The 17,782-nt window shown below is 34.7% G+C and overlaps 1 protein-coding gene across 6 annotated transcripts in view; it reads right to left on the minus strand.

Moving 5' to 3' along the window:
- LOC106078663 (neuroendocrine convertase 1-like) overlaps positions 1-17,782 on the minus strand; it is a 60,658-nt gene that overhangs the window by 7,338 nt on the left and 35,538 nt on the right. For all 6 annotated transcript variants that reach the window (XM_056015439.1, XM_056015422.1, XM_056015414.1 and 3 more), the window contains exons 3-17: positions 16,325-16,429; positions 14,753-14,899; positions 14,518-14,620; positions 11,868-11,905; positions 11,375-11,451; positions 9,423-9,511; positions 8,311-8,483; positions 7,656-7,781; positions 5,261-5,347; positions 4,372-4,472; positions 3,551-3,631; positions 2,556-2,714; positions 1,851-2,008; positions 1,072-1,205; positions 59-178 (exon numbers count right to left, since the gene is read on the minus strand). In XM_056015439.1, coding sequence (XP_055871414.1) covers positions 59-178; positions 1,072-1,205; positions 1,851-2,008; positions 2,556-2,714; positions 3,551-3,631; positions 4,372-4,472; positions 5,261-5,347; positions 7,656-7,781; positions 8,311-8,483; positions 9,423-9,511; positions 11,375-11,451; positions 11,868-11,905; positions 14,518-14,620; positions 14,753-14,899; positions 16,325-16,429 — 1,698 coding nt within the window. The remainder of the gene's footprint in view (positions 1-58; positions 179-1,071; positions 1,206-1,850; positions 2,009-2,555; positions 2,715-3,550; positions 3,632-4,371; positions 4,473-5,260; positions 5,348-7,655; positions 7,782-8,310; positions 8,484-9,422; positions 9,512-11,374; positions 11,452-11,867; positions 11,906-14,517; positions 14,621-14,752; positions 14,900-16,324; positions 16,430-17,782) is intronic.

Raw genomic sequence — 17,782 nt, forward strand, 5'->3', positions numbered from 1 at the left:
CACTTAAAATTGCTACAATCTAGTTGCAATTTTAATACAGACTGAAGAGAGCACTTACAACAAACTTGTTGAGATTATTGCACTTTGAGATGTACTGTTGATGGGCAGGCTGTTCTTTTGTTCCATATAAAACCAAAGTTGCATTTTTCAACTGGCCTTTCTCATTTCCTGTTTGGCTCTGTGAATAGAATGTATAATAATAAGAAGAAGAAGGAGAAGAAAAAGAATATAATAATATAAGAATGTACAAATAGAATTGTGATTCAAGCATATTTTTCAAAAGTTGCCAGACAGAAGAGAGACTGAAGAGTCCCTAATGACTTCCAAAAAGTGTTCAAAGAAATTAAATATTTTAAGCAAAAAGAGCCACAAGGGGAGGAGGAGTGTTGCAGAATTTACATTTATTCTATCTTGTAGCCCCTGCCTTCTTTGTGAAAACAAAATGATTTTTAAAATATAATAGGCATGCTGGGATTTCGCTACCTAAGAGAAAAGAGTTTGGACATTATCTTAAATATCTAAAACTGATCATTTTTCCTAGTGAAGTCATTTGTGTTTTTTAAATTTAAATATACCTTCTATGTTATTATGTTTGTCAAATTTCACTGTTAACTTAACCAATAAATTCAGAAATTCTGTATATTGTTTAATCTCTCAATGATTATGATAAAATTATAGTGTTTTTGCTCATTTTTACATGCTTTGAACATTCCTTCAGAGTTGAAGATCATTTCAACCTAACCCAAAGACCTCACAGGACATCAGTAATGGCAGAAGGCAGTGTTTGAACCAGGAACATCAGAGAGGATAGTCCAGAGACTTACCACACAAACAGCAGCCACAATGCAGAGTTAATTTTAAAAAATGTTTGAAACGTTTCTAACAATTCAAACAGTCTCAGTTTGAGTAATAATCTCTGTTATACATGACATCTATGTATTTTGCAGACTGATGGTTTCCAGCCTTCTTACTCTTTTTGATCTAAATGTGATTGTCCATTCTGTCTTTCAAAGTCTCTCTCTCTCTCTGGTCATGTAATGTTAATTAATTCTATGATAATTTATTTCTTACCCTATCTGAAACTCTAAATTTCCATATGCCTTTTGGATTCTCACCCCAGTTATGAACACTCATTAAGGGCCATTTTTTAAAACCTTTATTAGACTTGTCATTTTTACGTTCCAGGAAAAGTGGAGTTATTGTTCCTGATAAAAAAAAAAAGCAAAGCTATTAAAATGTTCTAAAAATATTTTTAATGTTTTTTTTTTTTTTTTTTTTTGTTGAGATTATTACTAAAGTTATGATCTGATGGAACTATTTCATTTTCATTTCTAAATAAAATCAGAATAGTATGCAGAATAGTATGGTTATGAATAGGCTAGTTCTGCTTAAGAAATAATATGTCAAATTATGAAATGAAGCACTTCATGATTTGTTTTATATTTAAGAAGTTCCTTCATCCTAGCCTAAACCTTACATGGTAGGGGATGGCAGCTTTATTGGTTGAAATCCAGGACCAATGAGATGAAGTTCAGAATGTATACCCCATAGCCAGACAGCCATTCAGCACATGGCATATTTGGCACAGTAGAAATAATTAATCATAATGATGGATGGGGGGGGAGGCTAGGTAATTTCATAATTCTGATGTATACAATTTATACTGTTATTCATGCTGCCGTTTGTTAGGCATGCCCCCAATCTAATGCAAGATCTTTGAAATAGATGAATAGGCCTATAGCATAATCATAAGCTACAAAGAAAAAGTATGGAGGGAAACATTTCTTAAGCATACAGGTTGGTAATGAATGCAGAAACCACAGACTTGACAATGGGACTAGTGCACTTACCCATGGGAGATACAACTTCAGCATAAATTTTTCCTCTGTTATCATAATCTAAGTCTATAACAACTTGAATATGTTCCAAGTAGTTAATTTCATTGCTTTCCCCTGCACATCCATTGGTTGTGAAGGTTACTTCTATAAAATGACCAGGAGATAGGGGCCTTAAAATACAATTATGACAAGATATTAATTATTTTGTCTGCAGTTCTTTACACAGATGTTTAGGTAAATGTGCTTTAAATGTATTGGTCAATAAAAATCCAGCTATATAAAACTTTAAACAATTATACTTTTAAAACCACTGTCTTTGAAACAAAATATATTAGAAGCCAATTTGAACTAACAAGCAATTCAACTATTGGTTTTGACTCACTAACATTAAGTAGAAAATATGCAATTATAAAATTAGATTTCCTATAATTTACACAAGATTATATTTCTCTTTAAAAAGACAAATATATATATTGCAGTCACATATCTAAATGAATGTGCTTATCGCAGCTTAATAATTAATGCATACTTAGATGTTGAGAAGATACTGTTTGCTTTACATTGTATTTCATGATGTACATACAAGTAGAAGTCAGATTATTTCATTTAATAATTAGCTTTCTGCACAATTCTTTATTTTAAATGGCTTACAGTTACACAGCATTTAAACCCACAGCTAGCTATGAGATTCACCATGCAATATAAAACAGCACATACTTTGGAAATCCACTACTATACTCTGCTTCCACTATGCATTTCTTCTGCTCACCAACACTTTGCCATGTTTTGGGGTCTGCAAGATCAATCATAGCTTTGGCATCCATCAGGCCAAATCCAAATCTGATGTTGACACAGTAGCCAACACCATTCACATACCTGAAACATAATATTAGAGAAGTTTTATCAAAATCATTAATGAGAACATAGAAACTTTATCATGGTTACATTATTTTATATCTTTTCAATTCAATTCTTGAAAAATAAATACACCAGCACATTCTTTTAAAAACTAGAAATTAAAAACCCACGTTGGCTTTACATTTTTGTTGTCTTCTCTAAAACTAAATAAAGTGCTACTGAAGATTATATTTCAGCAAATCTCGTAAAGTGGTCGAAATAGGTGCAACATCTTTTTTGGTCCTCTGAAGGCAAATCCTTTTGTTTCTATAATGAAATATGCATACTGCTCCTTTTTCATACAACTACATCAAGTAGAATGATAAATGAAGTGGAATCTAAAATGAGGAAAGTGATTTTTTGTTTTAAATTCCTTACTCATAGAAAGTTTAGGTCATTGTGAAAAAAATGTAAAGTAAACTTCACTTTCCTTTAAAAAAAATAAGCATGCAAATTGTACGTGCATATACAAATTTTAAAAATCAGCAGCTTTTGTTATTTAATAGTTGTAGGTCTGCATGATCTACACAAGTGACATAGCTTACTGCTACTGACAAACAATGAAATGCATGTTCTCGCTGGCTATGTTCAGACAGTTGAGAAGCTGGGCCTCTTTTACTGTCCGGACTGCGGGCATTGAATGTGATCACAGGCACTCAAGCTTTAACTTTTGTGTGAATTAAGACAGAATTGAGCATTTTATTGACAGTGTTTATATGCACTTAGGCTTGAATTGCTTAGGAGTGTGACCCGGTGCAGCCCACACTTCCTACCTGGTCAATGATGTACTCATATATATATCTATGCCTACTTACCATCCTTTCTCTAAGCCTAGTGGCTCTACTTTTGATGTATGGACAATAATATGTTGGACATCTCTCCACGTTAAGTCTGGGCTGGTTAGCATTGAAAAAAAAAAAGGCTTTTAAACAAAACTGCTTGGACCCAGTTATGAATTATGTAATTCTATCCTATTATACACAAAGCATATTATATGTAGTAAAGATTTATGGAGAAAAAAAACACATAAAAATAAATGTTCTAAATTAGTGTTTCTAAAACGGTTTCCTTAACCAACAAATCTGCGTTCGTTGCTCCATTAACCCCCTTTCCTTTCCCATTCTTAACTTCAGAAATTTAGCCTCTTGGCGTTTAAAAAGTTTATGACACACTATTTCTCAGTCATAGTAAGAAGATCGCATATTAAGTTTAAAGTTAAATAAGGACAAGGTTGGGTGGGCCGATACCGAAATGTGAGAGATTTCAAGACAGAAGAACATGGTGTCTACGTTTCTAATGGACCAGGTCGTCTACTTTCATGTTCAGCAAGACCAGATCTTATAGCGACCCAGATTTGTTCACATCAAAGACGTCAACAGAAAAATAATGCACCTTGAGAAATTTGTCGGTTCTTAAGTAAGATATTAGATATTCACCCTGTCAGCACTTCGTCGATTTAGTTCCACAGGCGCAACAGTTTGAGACATGCTGTGCTACATTTTTACAAATTAATCGTTTTAATAAAAAAAATCAATTCCTGGTTCAAAGATATACTAATAGAAGAACGGCAAAAAAAAAAAAAGGGGGGGGGGGGTTTCAAACGAACTTATTCATGAAATAATAAAGTTAAACTCACTTTCTCTCTAACAGAAGTGCCAATATCCCAGCAGCCAGTGGGGCAGCTGCAGATGTTCCGGTATGCTGATGAGTACATTTGCCGTGAAGATCGGAACTGACCTAATTAGCATAATTAATTGCAGTCAAATAGAAATATGTTTATCAACATAACTATGAACAATTAAGACTATAAAGTAGTAATTTAAGACGATGGGAATGTCAGAATTGAATTTCTTCAAATCTGCTACAAAAAATGATCATTTGTCGATTTTTGAATAAACAAGTGTAAAGAAATGTGGTCTATTTTAAGCATCATTAAATAAATGTTCTGACTTTTAGCAGACTTTATATCATAATAAGAGTAAGTTATCAAACGGCCCATGTAATTTCAACGTGTTATTGAGCTTCCTTGCACAAAGTAATTGTCATAGGTTAACACAGGGCCACAAGAACGGGCACCCCACAATCGAGAAAAAAAAATCATATTATTATTTTGACTGGTCAGCAACTTTGCTTTTCTTTTTTTTTTTTTTTTCTTAATTTTTTTCCCCATTTTTACTAAGACTTTAAATCTTACAGTAGAAAACACTGTCATGGCTAAAAAAATGTTTGCTTATAATGTGCTCATAATATTCTCTTGATTCAGTACATTGCTTAAACCCAAAAAATCTACATTTTTGTTACTAAAATATGTATATTAAATAATCTTATATTCATTAAACGAAGGAATATTAACAATTTAATTTACAATTAGGCTATACGGCATGCTATAGATATTGGTATTTTTTAAATTAAGTGGCTCGTATTAAAGCTTTTGAAAAAAGTGTAGGGGCCTTATCCTTATACTATAAATCCGGCGCTGAGTTAACTAAATTGCATTGTTGTCAAGAACTAAAAAGTGTATGTACAATTTTGCCTTCATTTGTGGCTCCGCTGCTGTAAGCCGAGGTGATGGTCGAGGCACATTTCTCAGCATACCACGGGCTGTTACCAAACTAAAAATAGAAAGAAAAACAGAGCTAGGCTACATCTTGTATTGACTAACAGGTAGAAACATCGTTTGATATTTTTGTTTGTCTTATTATTTAATTTTTTTGTTAAGTAAAAAATGAGAATACTGATCCATTTCAAAAAATGACACTAAATATTTAAAAAAAAATTAATTCCCATTATTATATTGATAATAGTCTATGATTTTTCATTCTGTTCATTTTTTTATTATTTTTTTTTTTTGGTGATCCTTCATGATTGCACGGAGTCTTTCCTTTCCCAGTCATTAATCTAGAATCTAAATTTAGTCTTGTATTTTTTATTTGTATATTTCCAAAATTCTTGGAGCTTACACTTGCACATGGAACGGTGCGCAAAGTATTCATACATAACTATTTATTAATTCAATTCCTTAATTATTGAATACAAAGAAACATTTGAGTCGAGTACGGTAATTCCCACTGAAACCGTATGACGTAATGTACCAAAAATATTTTCATTGATAAAAAGACTTGATCCAAATTTAATTTTAAAATGATTAAATAGTTCGAACAATTATAAAAGTTAAACTATAGGGTTTTCACTGTGTTGCCAATTAGTGATTTTTTTCCCTTAGAGATACACATAAACTGTCCAATTTCGAACTACAAAAAGTGATCCCTTGTATATTTTGTAACGCATGAAGGTTATTGTAGGAATGTAAAAACTGAAGAGAAAGGTAATATGTTTAAATGCAGGGGCGGACTGGCTATATGGGCGTTCGGGTAAATTCCCGGTGGGCCGTTACTCCATTAGGCCGGTAGGGCCAACGAAAGGGCAAGTAAATTGTTTCAAGATTTATATTATTCTCTTTAAAAGCAACACTGAGCGTCGTGATTAAAAAAAAATATCTTTTACACTTTTTAAAATTCTAATACCAATCTAAAGCATTGTCGTAAATATCCTTCATCCGTATACAGTGCTTTGACGTTAGTGTGAATATATTTGAATGAATCAATATTAATAATAATAATAATAATGATAAGGCTTGTCTTCGAGTTCGAAGTTTAATGAGGAATGCAGTATTCCTAAGTCCTAGAGATGAAATGTCCAGTCACATACAAATTCTTATTGGTTTGGTGGAGTTGTCGCATGATCTGGACCTAGCCCCGCTACAAAGTCCTTCATAAATCACAATTATTATCTTGAATAGTGTTGAAATGTGATGATAGGATTCAAAATGCAAAAGAAAAAAAAAAAAAGAAGAATCCTGTGCCAAAAATGTAGTAAAATTATTTATGTTTTCTCGCAAGCACTAGACTTGACTAGACATTCACCAACGTTATGATGACAGCATTTACGAATGTACAGGCTCAACGTCATCAGAATACCATGACGATAAAGTTATTGACTTAAGTCGAAATACAAAGAGACTTTGCTAAAATATGAGATTATCTTGACACCGTTTGTTTGACTGAACGTAAGGATATTTTAAAAAAATAGGTGGAGGGGGGGGCATATTCTGTTGTGTATGTTTGTAGCCAGCTTTAAGATGCAGTCAAGCTAGGTTTCCAAGTTATTGAGAAAGCAGTATATGTAAATAAAGTAAAGTTCTCTATTAGACCTTTGCGTTTTATAGGGCCGATGATGTTAAGGTCATCTGTTTCTTTGCCAATGGTTAACGAGCAGGGTGTCATGTGTCCAACACAACGACCAACAGCCTTTACTTTCCTCAACTTAAGTCAGGTACCCCATTAGAGTTGAGTGGACCCAGGGGAGCCTTATAAATCCCAAAATTCAAAATGCTAGTCTTCACCGAGATTCGAACCCAGGACCTCTGGTTCGGAAGCGCTTAACACCTTGTCCCAATGGCCTTGTCAGATGAGAAGTTAAATAATGGGAGATTTGTACTGTAAATTGAAGTCCATATGCCTGAGAAAATAGGGGGGGGGGAGGAGGAGTGAAAGTGAATCATAATCATTATGTTCGTTGATGGAGGATCTTCAGATGTCTCAATGTAAATGCTAATGTATATCGTAGCAAGAATGTTTCACAATAAGAGAATTCCAATTCCAAGTGTTGTACTTTATTCATTTAGTAATAGCGCTTATTAGATAGTTTCAAAACCATCTGATAAATTATTCATATACCAACTACTTTCGATACATTATTAAAATGTACACTATGATTTTGAGGTCAGGTAGGATTGGACGCCCATCATGTGGCATACAATTTGTGGGCTAGATTGTATAGAAATGCCAGGGCCGGTTTTGACACCCAGTCCGCCCTTGCATAAGTGAAAGGTTTAAACCAAAGGGACGTCGTTGCATTCACCTGTGTGGCACTGCTAACACTAATGGTGTAGATGCTGGAAGTATAGCCATCAGCGTTGCAGTTGTCTCCCACAGTGCCTCCATTTCCTGAAGCCCAAGCATAAAGAACTCCTTTTCCTTGACGCCCCTGAATGTGCAAAAAAATATATATTTGTAAATAGGCAGATATTTCGATTAGTCAACGGGAATTGGGGGATAAGCTACTTCCGTTAAGTAACGATCAGAAAATAATAATGTGTATGGCTGATTACGTCAGCTACCGGTAAACAAGACAGCAGTGCTTCTCAAACTGTAGGTACTGACAGGGGTCGCGAAGGTGATTTTTTTAGGCAGAAAATTGTCAAAAATAAAAATTAAATTACTAATTGATGTGATGTCATGTCATTATCTATGCAGGATCCTAGAAACTGTTTTAACAAGATGAATTAAAAATGTTGAGGGAGTCTTCGTCTATGTGATTCTAGAGTAGGCATATATCTGTGAGATTGTTACATGACATTGAAGGTAAACTATGTTAAAGTTGACATGAATGAACTACTAAAATAACAAAAGACGGAGTTGTTAGCGTGTTTCTGATGGTGGGTGTAGGTTCATATGTAGGCCCTGCCCTGATGGTGAAAAAAAATGTACTCCCAGCATACATGTGTTACATCTACCTCTTTAATACCCAGCTCAAGAGCTTTGGCTGCCAGATTTCCAGGACCTTCCAGTGTTTTACCGTCATCATTTGGGCCCCAACTTGCAGAGTAGATATCTATGTGAGTTCTGTTAAAAGAAACGGCCTCGCCTTCCAGCGTGTCAGTCACTCGACCGTCCAACATTCGAACCCCTGTAGAGAGATGACAACTAGGAGTAGTGCTTAGTCTTTAAAACAACAACATGGTGATGGATATTTTTGATATACAGCTAAGCTTGGTAAATTTATGCCGACATTTCCCTCTTTTACTATTTTCTGCGAGAGCCTTTCTGTTGTAGTGTTCCAAAATGGTGGCTATGATCAAAGAGTAAAACCAAAAGTTTTTAACGAAAAAAATATTGTGGTTAGTCTTCAGTAAGGAGGCTTAATATAAAGCACCTAGACATGTTAGGGTGCTCTAAAGAAACTCATACATAAAAAATGACAGTTAAGTCGAGTGGTTTGAATTTGCCAAGTAGCAACAGCACCGCGTCACAATTTCACCAATGAACTTAGCCTGGCTTAGTTTGAAAGACATATTAAGTAAAAAGGGGGGGGGGGGTGAGCAAGCATGCAGCTCTTCACCTGAATAAAATATCAAGACAAAAATTGGGTCAGCGTCACACTAGAAATGGACATATTGTAAAATTCCCCTTTTAGATCATGCGGTCTACAGGAGGTCATCTGTTTCTGTGACCCACAGTTAACGAGCGTATCATGTGACCAGCACAACGACCAGCCACCTATACTTTTCCCCAACTAATGGCAGGTACCTATTAGAGCTGAGAGGCGCCCAAAGATCCCAAAATTAAAAATCCCAGGATTCGAACCCGGAACCCCCTGGTTCAGAAGCCAAGCGCTTCCAGAAATGGACATGCTAGTTGATAACTAAGGGTGAGACACTTGTGTCAAGACCGTGGCAACTGGTTTAATCCAGTTTAATTTACTGTTAGGCTCTCTAATTTTTTTTTCTTTCCCCACTTTTGGATGATGATGTCATGATCTAGTTCTTAATGCCGACTTCGTAAAAAATAAAAGGCTGCAAGTCGTAGAAAGACACAGCAGAAGATTTACACTCAAAACGAAACTTACCGCCAATACGGCTGTCGAAAGCAATGCCAACTCCACAATTATTATTGTTTGCTATCATAGATACTTCGCCACCACATCTGGTGCCGTGTCTGGGAAAAAAAAGGAGGGAAGTTGATATGGAAAAGAACTGCACTTTATTCGGCAACTGATAATTTAATACTAGATCTACGGTCGTTGTTGTGTCAGTGATTAAATTAGGGTTATAGTTTTACTTTCAACAGGAGAAAAAAAACTTTGTAAACCAAAAAAAGACGCAATGACAAATGAAATAAATGCAAGCTTTTGTTCTTAAAGACGGTATGCCGAGACTATATCCAGCTACAGCTAAAGCCATTCTTCCAACTGAGAAAATTCCATTTATTTTTCTTGATGTTTTCTATAACTTCCACTTTCAGACCTTGCGATCTATAGGGCAGATGATGTTAAGGTCATCTGTTTCTTTGGCCAAAGGTTAACAAGCAGGGTGTCATGTGGCCAGCACAACGACCAAACCGTCTTTACTTTCCCCAAATAAAGTCAGGTACCCATTAGAGTTGGCATGGTAACATGTAAATCAAAGGAGACTAATCGATTGAGACTAAATCAGAATAGGAAAGGAGGATTCGTTTGGGTCACTCCATATACTAATGTGACATCAGTCGTCACCCGTCATTAGTTTCCTAGCTACAAGGCCACCGTGTCCACAATGTGTTTGTAGTACAAGCACATTGTGGACACGGTGTCAGGACACCGATCACAAGGACAATTGCTTTTTTTTTATTTACTGTTATTCAAAACTTGCAATTTATTTAGCTGTAACATAATGTTGCATAGCTAGGCCGTCTGTCGCGCAATAATCTGTGTCGATGTTGTTTTAATTGTATAAATAATTAGCAACATATTTACATTAAGAGAAACAAAATTCATTTCCCGATAGAATTAACAAAAGCCAATAGGGAGTTTAAAATAAGGAGAGATCTTTTTAACAGAAGATTCTGGTTCTTTCACTTCTACTGGAGAAGCTAATTTTAGAGAGGACACTAACAGTTGGCCTCCTTCAGTCGTAGAGCGACTTTGGTTCATCTCGAACAGTTTTTCACGTGGCTATGGAGCCCTATTTCAGAGAGACACTCCCATCCGCAAATATCGCAGGTTGGCTACTAATACAAGGGAAGTTACCAAGAGAGATCAGTCAATAGGGTTAGTCTACTTTTGTGAATCTAATATTACAATGAAATTAGTTTGTTCAATCTTTTCATGATTTCTTTTTGAGGATAAAATAATTTTAATTCATAAAGAGGAATACCAATATTTTTTCATCTAAAGCAAGGATCCCAGGCAGACAAGTGGTTCTCAAACTGTGTTGCGCGATCCCAAGAGGTCCGCGAGACGACCGTAAGGAGTCCGCAGAAATAAGAAAATTGTATACAATTAAAATAACTTCTTCACCAAAAGCCAGTTTATCCGATCGGATAATTTTAATAACTCGCCCCTCATTGCTGCTTTATAAGTCTATTACCGGTACGTACTATTCTTTGATGAACTCATTTATAGACTATACATTTATTTAGCTTTTTTTTTTTTACTTAGGGGTCCGTTACAAGTTTTGACTGTCAAAAAAGTTTGAGAACCTATGATTCAGACATTGGGTCATCATATATGACCTCTGAAATAATCAAGGCCTCATAGACTTCCATCGAAATCGTCATACAGTCAAAAGAGAAACTATTATATAATGAAGCCCATACATTAATTGGACTCGCATATTGTCTTCGCCCTTGATTTACGCCAAACAGATGTGACACGTTACTTCACGACACGCAGGTGATACATGCCGTTGTTTCACTGACACGCCATATGCAGACTCTACCTTATGGCAACATCTGTAGCGGGAGGCAGGACAACTACTAAATGATATGAGGGGCGGGTTCAAGACCATCATCAAATGAACATAGCAACATTCTTAAACATACTTGTTTTCGTTGGTGATGTCGTATCTTGGGGTGGGGTCCGCGTCATTATCATTGAAGTCATAGGAGGCGTCGGGATCCTGGCAAATACAGAAATAAATAGCTGAGAAGAGGACTTAATGAAATAGAACTGAGATACAGAGAGGGGGGGAGAGTGAGAGACAAAGAGAGAGAGAGAGAGAAACAAAGCGAGGGAGAGGAAATAAAACTAAGATTCAGAGAAAGAGAGAATGAGAGGAGGAAGAAATAGCGAGAGACAGAGAGAAAAAGAAACAAAGAGAAAGGGGAGAAATAGTGTGAGAGAGAGAGAAAGAGAAACAAAGAGAGAGATGAAGAAGAAGAGAGAGAGAGAGCGAAATAAACAGAAGACATGGAGAATATATATAGATAGAGAAAATAGAGAGACACAGAAAATAGAAAAAGAGGAAATATAATTGAAAAGAAAGAATTGAAAACGTGGAGATAATTTTTCTTTATAAAATTTAAATTCACTTACATAGTTGTCTTTTAAATCTGGATGCTCCCGTTCTAAACCTGTATAGTCAAAATATTCATTGAACAGAAATACATTGAACAGAAATATATTGAACAGAAATACATTGAACAGAAATAGGCTACATGGAACAGAAGTACATTGAACAGAAATAGGCTACAAGGAACAGAAGTACATTGAACAGAAATAAATTGAATAGAAACACATTCTCCAGAACCGTAACTCTTATATTCAATGTACAATTGGAAACTATGTTAAAAAGAGAACCATCTTTCAACATACTTACTTCGATTAAAATTGCACGAGTTTATTAAACTCTGTATGCAATCTATCGAGATCTATAATATGCTCTGAATATCTGCTATCAGTATCATAGTAATGTGTCTTATTATTTTGGCTACGAAATACATCTTAATAAACAAAATTCTAACTATAGTAACAGCCGGCTAACACTAGACTTCTATTATTAGTATTATTAATCCTTTTATTCATATATTTATTTGAACCTTCAAACATACCATTGGGTCGTGTTGAAATTGTTATTTGCAGTTATGAAACGTGTTGTTTGCTCAATTAAATGATAATGAGTTATTGGACTTTAATTAAAGATAAGTGACTTGAAGGAGACATTCAAAGAGGTCAAAGTAGAAAGAGGTCAAAGAATTTGAAGTGGTTTGAAAGCTCCTAATGAGACCTAGCTCTATGTAGTTGGCTTCCTCTGTTTCAGGATTTAGTAGACTCAGGAGCGTCCAAAAATATAGCATCCGATTCGAGACCCCACTTGGTCACCACTCCCCATTGAATAAGGAACACTTGATCCGAAATAAATTAACACCTATACAATGCCATGTTCCTTTCTCCTCAGGAAATTCAATAAAACATTTCTTGCTAGGTATGTATTACATTTCTTGCTAGGTATGTATTACATTTCTTGCTAGGTATGTATTACATTTCTTGCTAGGTATGTATTACATTTCTTGCTAGGTATGTATTACATTTCTTGCTAGGTATGTATTACATTTCTTGCTAGGTATGTATTACATTTCTTGCTAGGTATGTATTACATTTCTTGCTAGGTATGTATTACATTTCTTGCTAGGTATGTATTACATTTCTTGCTAGGTATGTATTACATTTCTTGCTAGGTATGTATTACATTTCTTGCTAGGTATGTATTACATTTCTTGCTAGGTATGTATTACATTTCTTGCTAGGTATGTATTACATTTCTTGCTAGGTATGTATTACATTTCTTGCTAGGTATGTATTACATTTCTTGCTAGGTATGTATTACATTTCTTGCTAGGTATGTATTACATTTCTTGCTAGGTATGTATTACATTTCTTGCTAGGTATGTATTACATTTCTTGCTAGGTATGTATTACATTTCTTGCTAGGTATGTATTACATTTCTTGCTAGTATGTATTACATTTCTTGCTAGGTATGTATTACATTTCTTGCTAGTATGTATTACATTTCTTGCTAGGTATGTATTACATTTCTTGCTAGGTATGTATTACATTTCTTGCTAGGTATGTATTACATTTCTTGCTAGGTATGTATTACATTTCTTGCTAGGTATGTATTACATTTCTTGCTAGGTATGTATTACATTTCTTGCTAGGTATGTATTACATTTCTTGCTAGGTATGTATTACATTTCTTGCTAGGTATGTATTACATTTCTTGCTAGGTATGTATTACATTTCTTGCTAGGTATGTATTACATTTCTTGCTAGGTATGTATTTCATTTCTTGCTAGGTATGTATTTCATTTCTTGCTAGGTATGTATTACATTTCTTGCTAGGTATGTATTACATTTCTTGCTAGGTATGTATTACATTTCTTGCTAGGTATGTATTACATTTCTTGCTAGGTATGTATTACATTTCTTGCTAGGTATGTATTTCATTTCTTGCTAGGTATGTATTACATTTCTTGCTAGGTATGTATTACATTTCTTACTAGGTATGTATTACATTTCTTGCTAGGTATGTCTTACATTTCTTGCTAGGTATGTATTACATTTCTTGCTAGTATGTATTTCATTTCTTGCTAGGTATGTATTACATTTCTTGCTAGGTATGTATTACATTTCTTGCTAGGTATGTATTACATTTCTTGCTAGGTATGTATTACATTTCTTGCTAGGTATGTATTACATTTCTTGCTAGGTATGTATTACATTTCTTGCTAGGTATGTATTACATTTCTTGCTAGTATGTATTACATTTCTTGCTAGGTATGTATTACATTTCTTGCTAGGTATGTATTACATTTCTTGCTAGGTATGTATTACATTTCTTGCTAGGTATGTATTACATTTCTTGCTAGGTATGTATTACATTTCTTGCTAGGTATGTATTACATTTCTTGCTAGGTATGTATTACATTTCTTGCTAGGTATGTATTACATTTCTTGCTAGGTATGTATTACATTTCTTGCTAGGTATGTATTACATTTCTTGCTAGGTATGTATTACATTTCTTGCTAGGTATGTATTACATTTCTTGCTAGGTATGTATTACATTTCTTGCTAGGTATGTATTACATTTCTTGCTAGGTATGTATTATATTTCTTGCTAGGTATGTATTACATTTCACTACAATCAGAAACTTATAATCAGATAAAAAAAAGCCCCAACTGACCGTCGTCTAGTATAGTGACCACTACACCTTTCCCAGTGATGTTCATTCGCCAGCATTCTTTGACCTTAAGGTCCGCTCTGGTACCATCTCTTCTATCAGACACCTGAAACACATAGAAAGGGTTACAGAGGTTCCAAACCCCCTCTCACCTGTTCACGTTTCAATCTGCATGGACTTAATAATATTAATATATCTTAAAAATTCCCATTTCTGATCATTTAATATTTCATCTTACCGTGTCCTCCGGGTTTAGATACCACTGGCTAGGCAAGTCAGGATCTTGTGTTGTGTGACCAGAGACGACCAATCGTCTGGCGATGTCTCGGTCAGAAAGATCCCTTTTAACCCTAGTGATATCTTTTTGCTGTTCAGCAAATGTGACCTATAGAGAAAACAAAAAGTTTAGAGACTAAAAAAGTGAATTCTTAAAGATTAAAAAAAAAACAACATCCGTATAATAATAGTAATATACAAGTTTCAATCTACATTCTTAGAACTTACTTTCAGTCTAAAATCTTTTTGAAAAACGGTAAGTTTAAAACTATGCATTTATTATATACTTATATAGATCCAGACGTAAACGAGTAATTTCATACACTTTCATATTGCACAGTAATCTTTTGTCTATGATCAGGTGCTTGTACTATTAAAGACAGGTGCAGACGTTAAATAGAGAACTTTATTCTAATACATCCCCAGCAGACAACAGCCCGCAAACTTCATATTAGGTTGTTTAGTACTAAACTATAAAAGTCTTTAGTTTTGATATTATATTAAGCACTAATCTACACCAGTCTCAACTACTCGCTTAGTTTTTTTTTTTCTTTCAATATACATTTGAAAAGTATTAATGTTATTATTATTTTTATTGTTTGTCATTGGTATCACTAAATCCTATCCCAGTATTTCAACATTCAAATTCCACTTACGAAAAGGAAAAAAAAAAAAAAAGAGCGTAGCCTAGCAAAGTGAGACTTGGTCAAATGATACTCCTCTGCTTTGACATAACCTCTCAACAGACGAGCGTTTTGGTTCTCTTAGCACGCAGGGCGCATGCGCCAAGCACCGGATATTGCCGTTTTCAGGACGGCTTATTGGGCACAACTGATCCTTCTTTCGGAACTCGATATTTCCGGCGCTAGACGGACCTTGAAAAGAAATCGAAGCGTCGGACGTATTTATCTAATTTGTATGCCCGGCTTTGAATAACTGTCACAATTGGATTGTATGAATCTCTCCCACATTCACTTTGGGCAGTAAAGCTTTGCAATTGAAATGTTGACTTCATTCATCAACTCCTTAAAACTATTTTCAGCCAGACTCGATAATTTCTTTGAATAAGCCCCACACTGTCGAAGCAAGAAAGCGAACATATAGATAACGCTTTGTTTATTTTCAAGAAGCTATTAACCATAAAAATATTCAAGTTTTAGTAGTCGATATGATTTACCATTACATAACTAAGATATACCCTAATGATAATACAATTTGTCATCAATTGAGGAAAAACTTCTAGACAGGTTAAAATCTCCCTCCTCATCTAGGTTATATTCTTGAACATTTTTGTTTAGTTTTAGGTGATTTTTAAGATGAATTGTTGTTATTGTTGTTTTGAGCTCATAATGTTTTTTTTTTAAAAAGTGTTTTCAATTAACATCTTAAATAGACTTAATTTTGTTTCCAACTAATACGTAGCCAAAGTAGTTGGTTAGCTACATATAAAAACACTGTAGCCACAAGCTAAAACAAATATTTAAAAAAAATATCTAGATTTGAATAACTTACCATAAACCTACCCTGAACCTACCCTGCTATCCTCCGACAATCTCTTGGTGTGGTGATCAGCACTTCGTCTTGACCTGAAGGGGACGTCACTTCTTTCCAACAAGTAGTGATCAGGAATACTTTGAAACTAGACAGGGTAAAGAATAAAGATCATCTGTTAGTGTCAGAAAGACATTGGCTATTAGAATGATAAAGAAAAAGAAAACAAGATAAATAAAAACATTAAAAAGTAAGTATATAAATGAAAACACTATTTTTCTAATGCGTGTTTGTATTATTAAGTCGTATTACAGTTAAATGTTTTCTTGTGGTGATGATGGATTAATAGTGTACTATATCTCAGTAGAACACTGCAACACTGTATTTCTTTTAATAGTGTACTACATCTCAGTAGAACACTGCAACACTATTTTTCTTTTAATATCTTTTTATATCTTAGCAGAACACTGCAACACTGTATTTCTTTTAATAGTGTACTATATCTTAGTAGAACATTACAACACTAGGTGTTTTTATTATTTTAAAAGTTTCAAACGCTCTATTAGAAATGAAGATCATTACGTCATAGCCCAGACCTTCTTCAAGACGGTGGGAGATGACAGCCGGCAGTGTTCGAATTGAATCATTGCGGCGACAGTCCCAAGCGCATACCACACGACCAAGGCTGATCATTTTCACCTTCACCTATCCATTAGTCTGTTGGACTGTTGGGGCACCATACAAAAAGTCAACCGTCTTTCTTCATTCCTCTCTGTCCTTAGCCTTGGATAGAATTTAACTCACAGACAGACCTGTCCATTCTTGGATGTTCTCTGACCATCACTGCCTCTTGTCTCTGCTAATGTTATGTCGTATTTCCGTACAATGCTGCACATTTGATGTCTCATGTGAGTGAGGAGGATTTAGTTTTAGATCTAGATTTATTAGGGTTTGTTTAAAAAAACAAAACTATAAGTATTTCAGTGCTATTTTAAATGCAAAGGATTTATTATTTCCTGGAAAAAATATTTTACTCAATTTTCTTCGTTCCTCCCTTGGCCAAAGTAGAGACTCGTTTGTTAACAAAGTAGACCAGGCTTTAATGGGTTAAAGTTTGGCCAGGTGGTTTTTCACTTTGAAGTCAAAACAGAATTCCAGTATTAATATGTTGTGTCTTTTCCCTAACAGTCAAGAAATCTGAGATGTTTTATTGGGTGGAAAAGGACTATTTTAGTCTACAAGCTTGATTAATTATTGAGTCTTCAGTCAGAAGAAAGATTTTCTCTACACTCTGCTCATTGGCTAATGCTTGATTAGTTGGCTGTCTTGTCAAGTCTCCTGCTGACTAACTAATGTGACAAAATGCTATACAAAAATCTTTTTTTTTTGGTTGTCCTGTCAATACATCATGTGGGTGTTCTTTTGGCAACATGAGAATAGGAAAAAAAAACCCCACATAAATCACAAAATCAAAAGCTCAAGTGAAAACAATGTAATTCTC

Source organism: Biomphalaria glabrata, chromosome 1, assembly GCF_947242115.1.
Source record: "Biomphalaria glabrata chromosome 1, xgBioGlab47.1, whole genome shotgun sequence".
In the NCBI taxonomy this organism is placed as follows: Eukaryota; Metazoa; Mollusca; class Gastropoda; family Planorbidae; genus Biomphalaria; species Biomphalaria glabrata.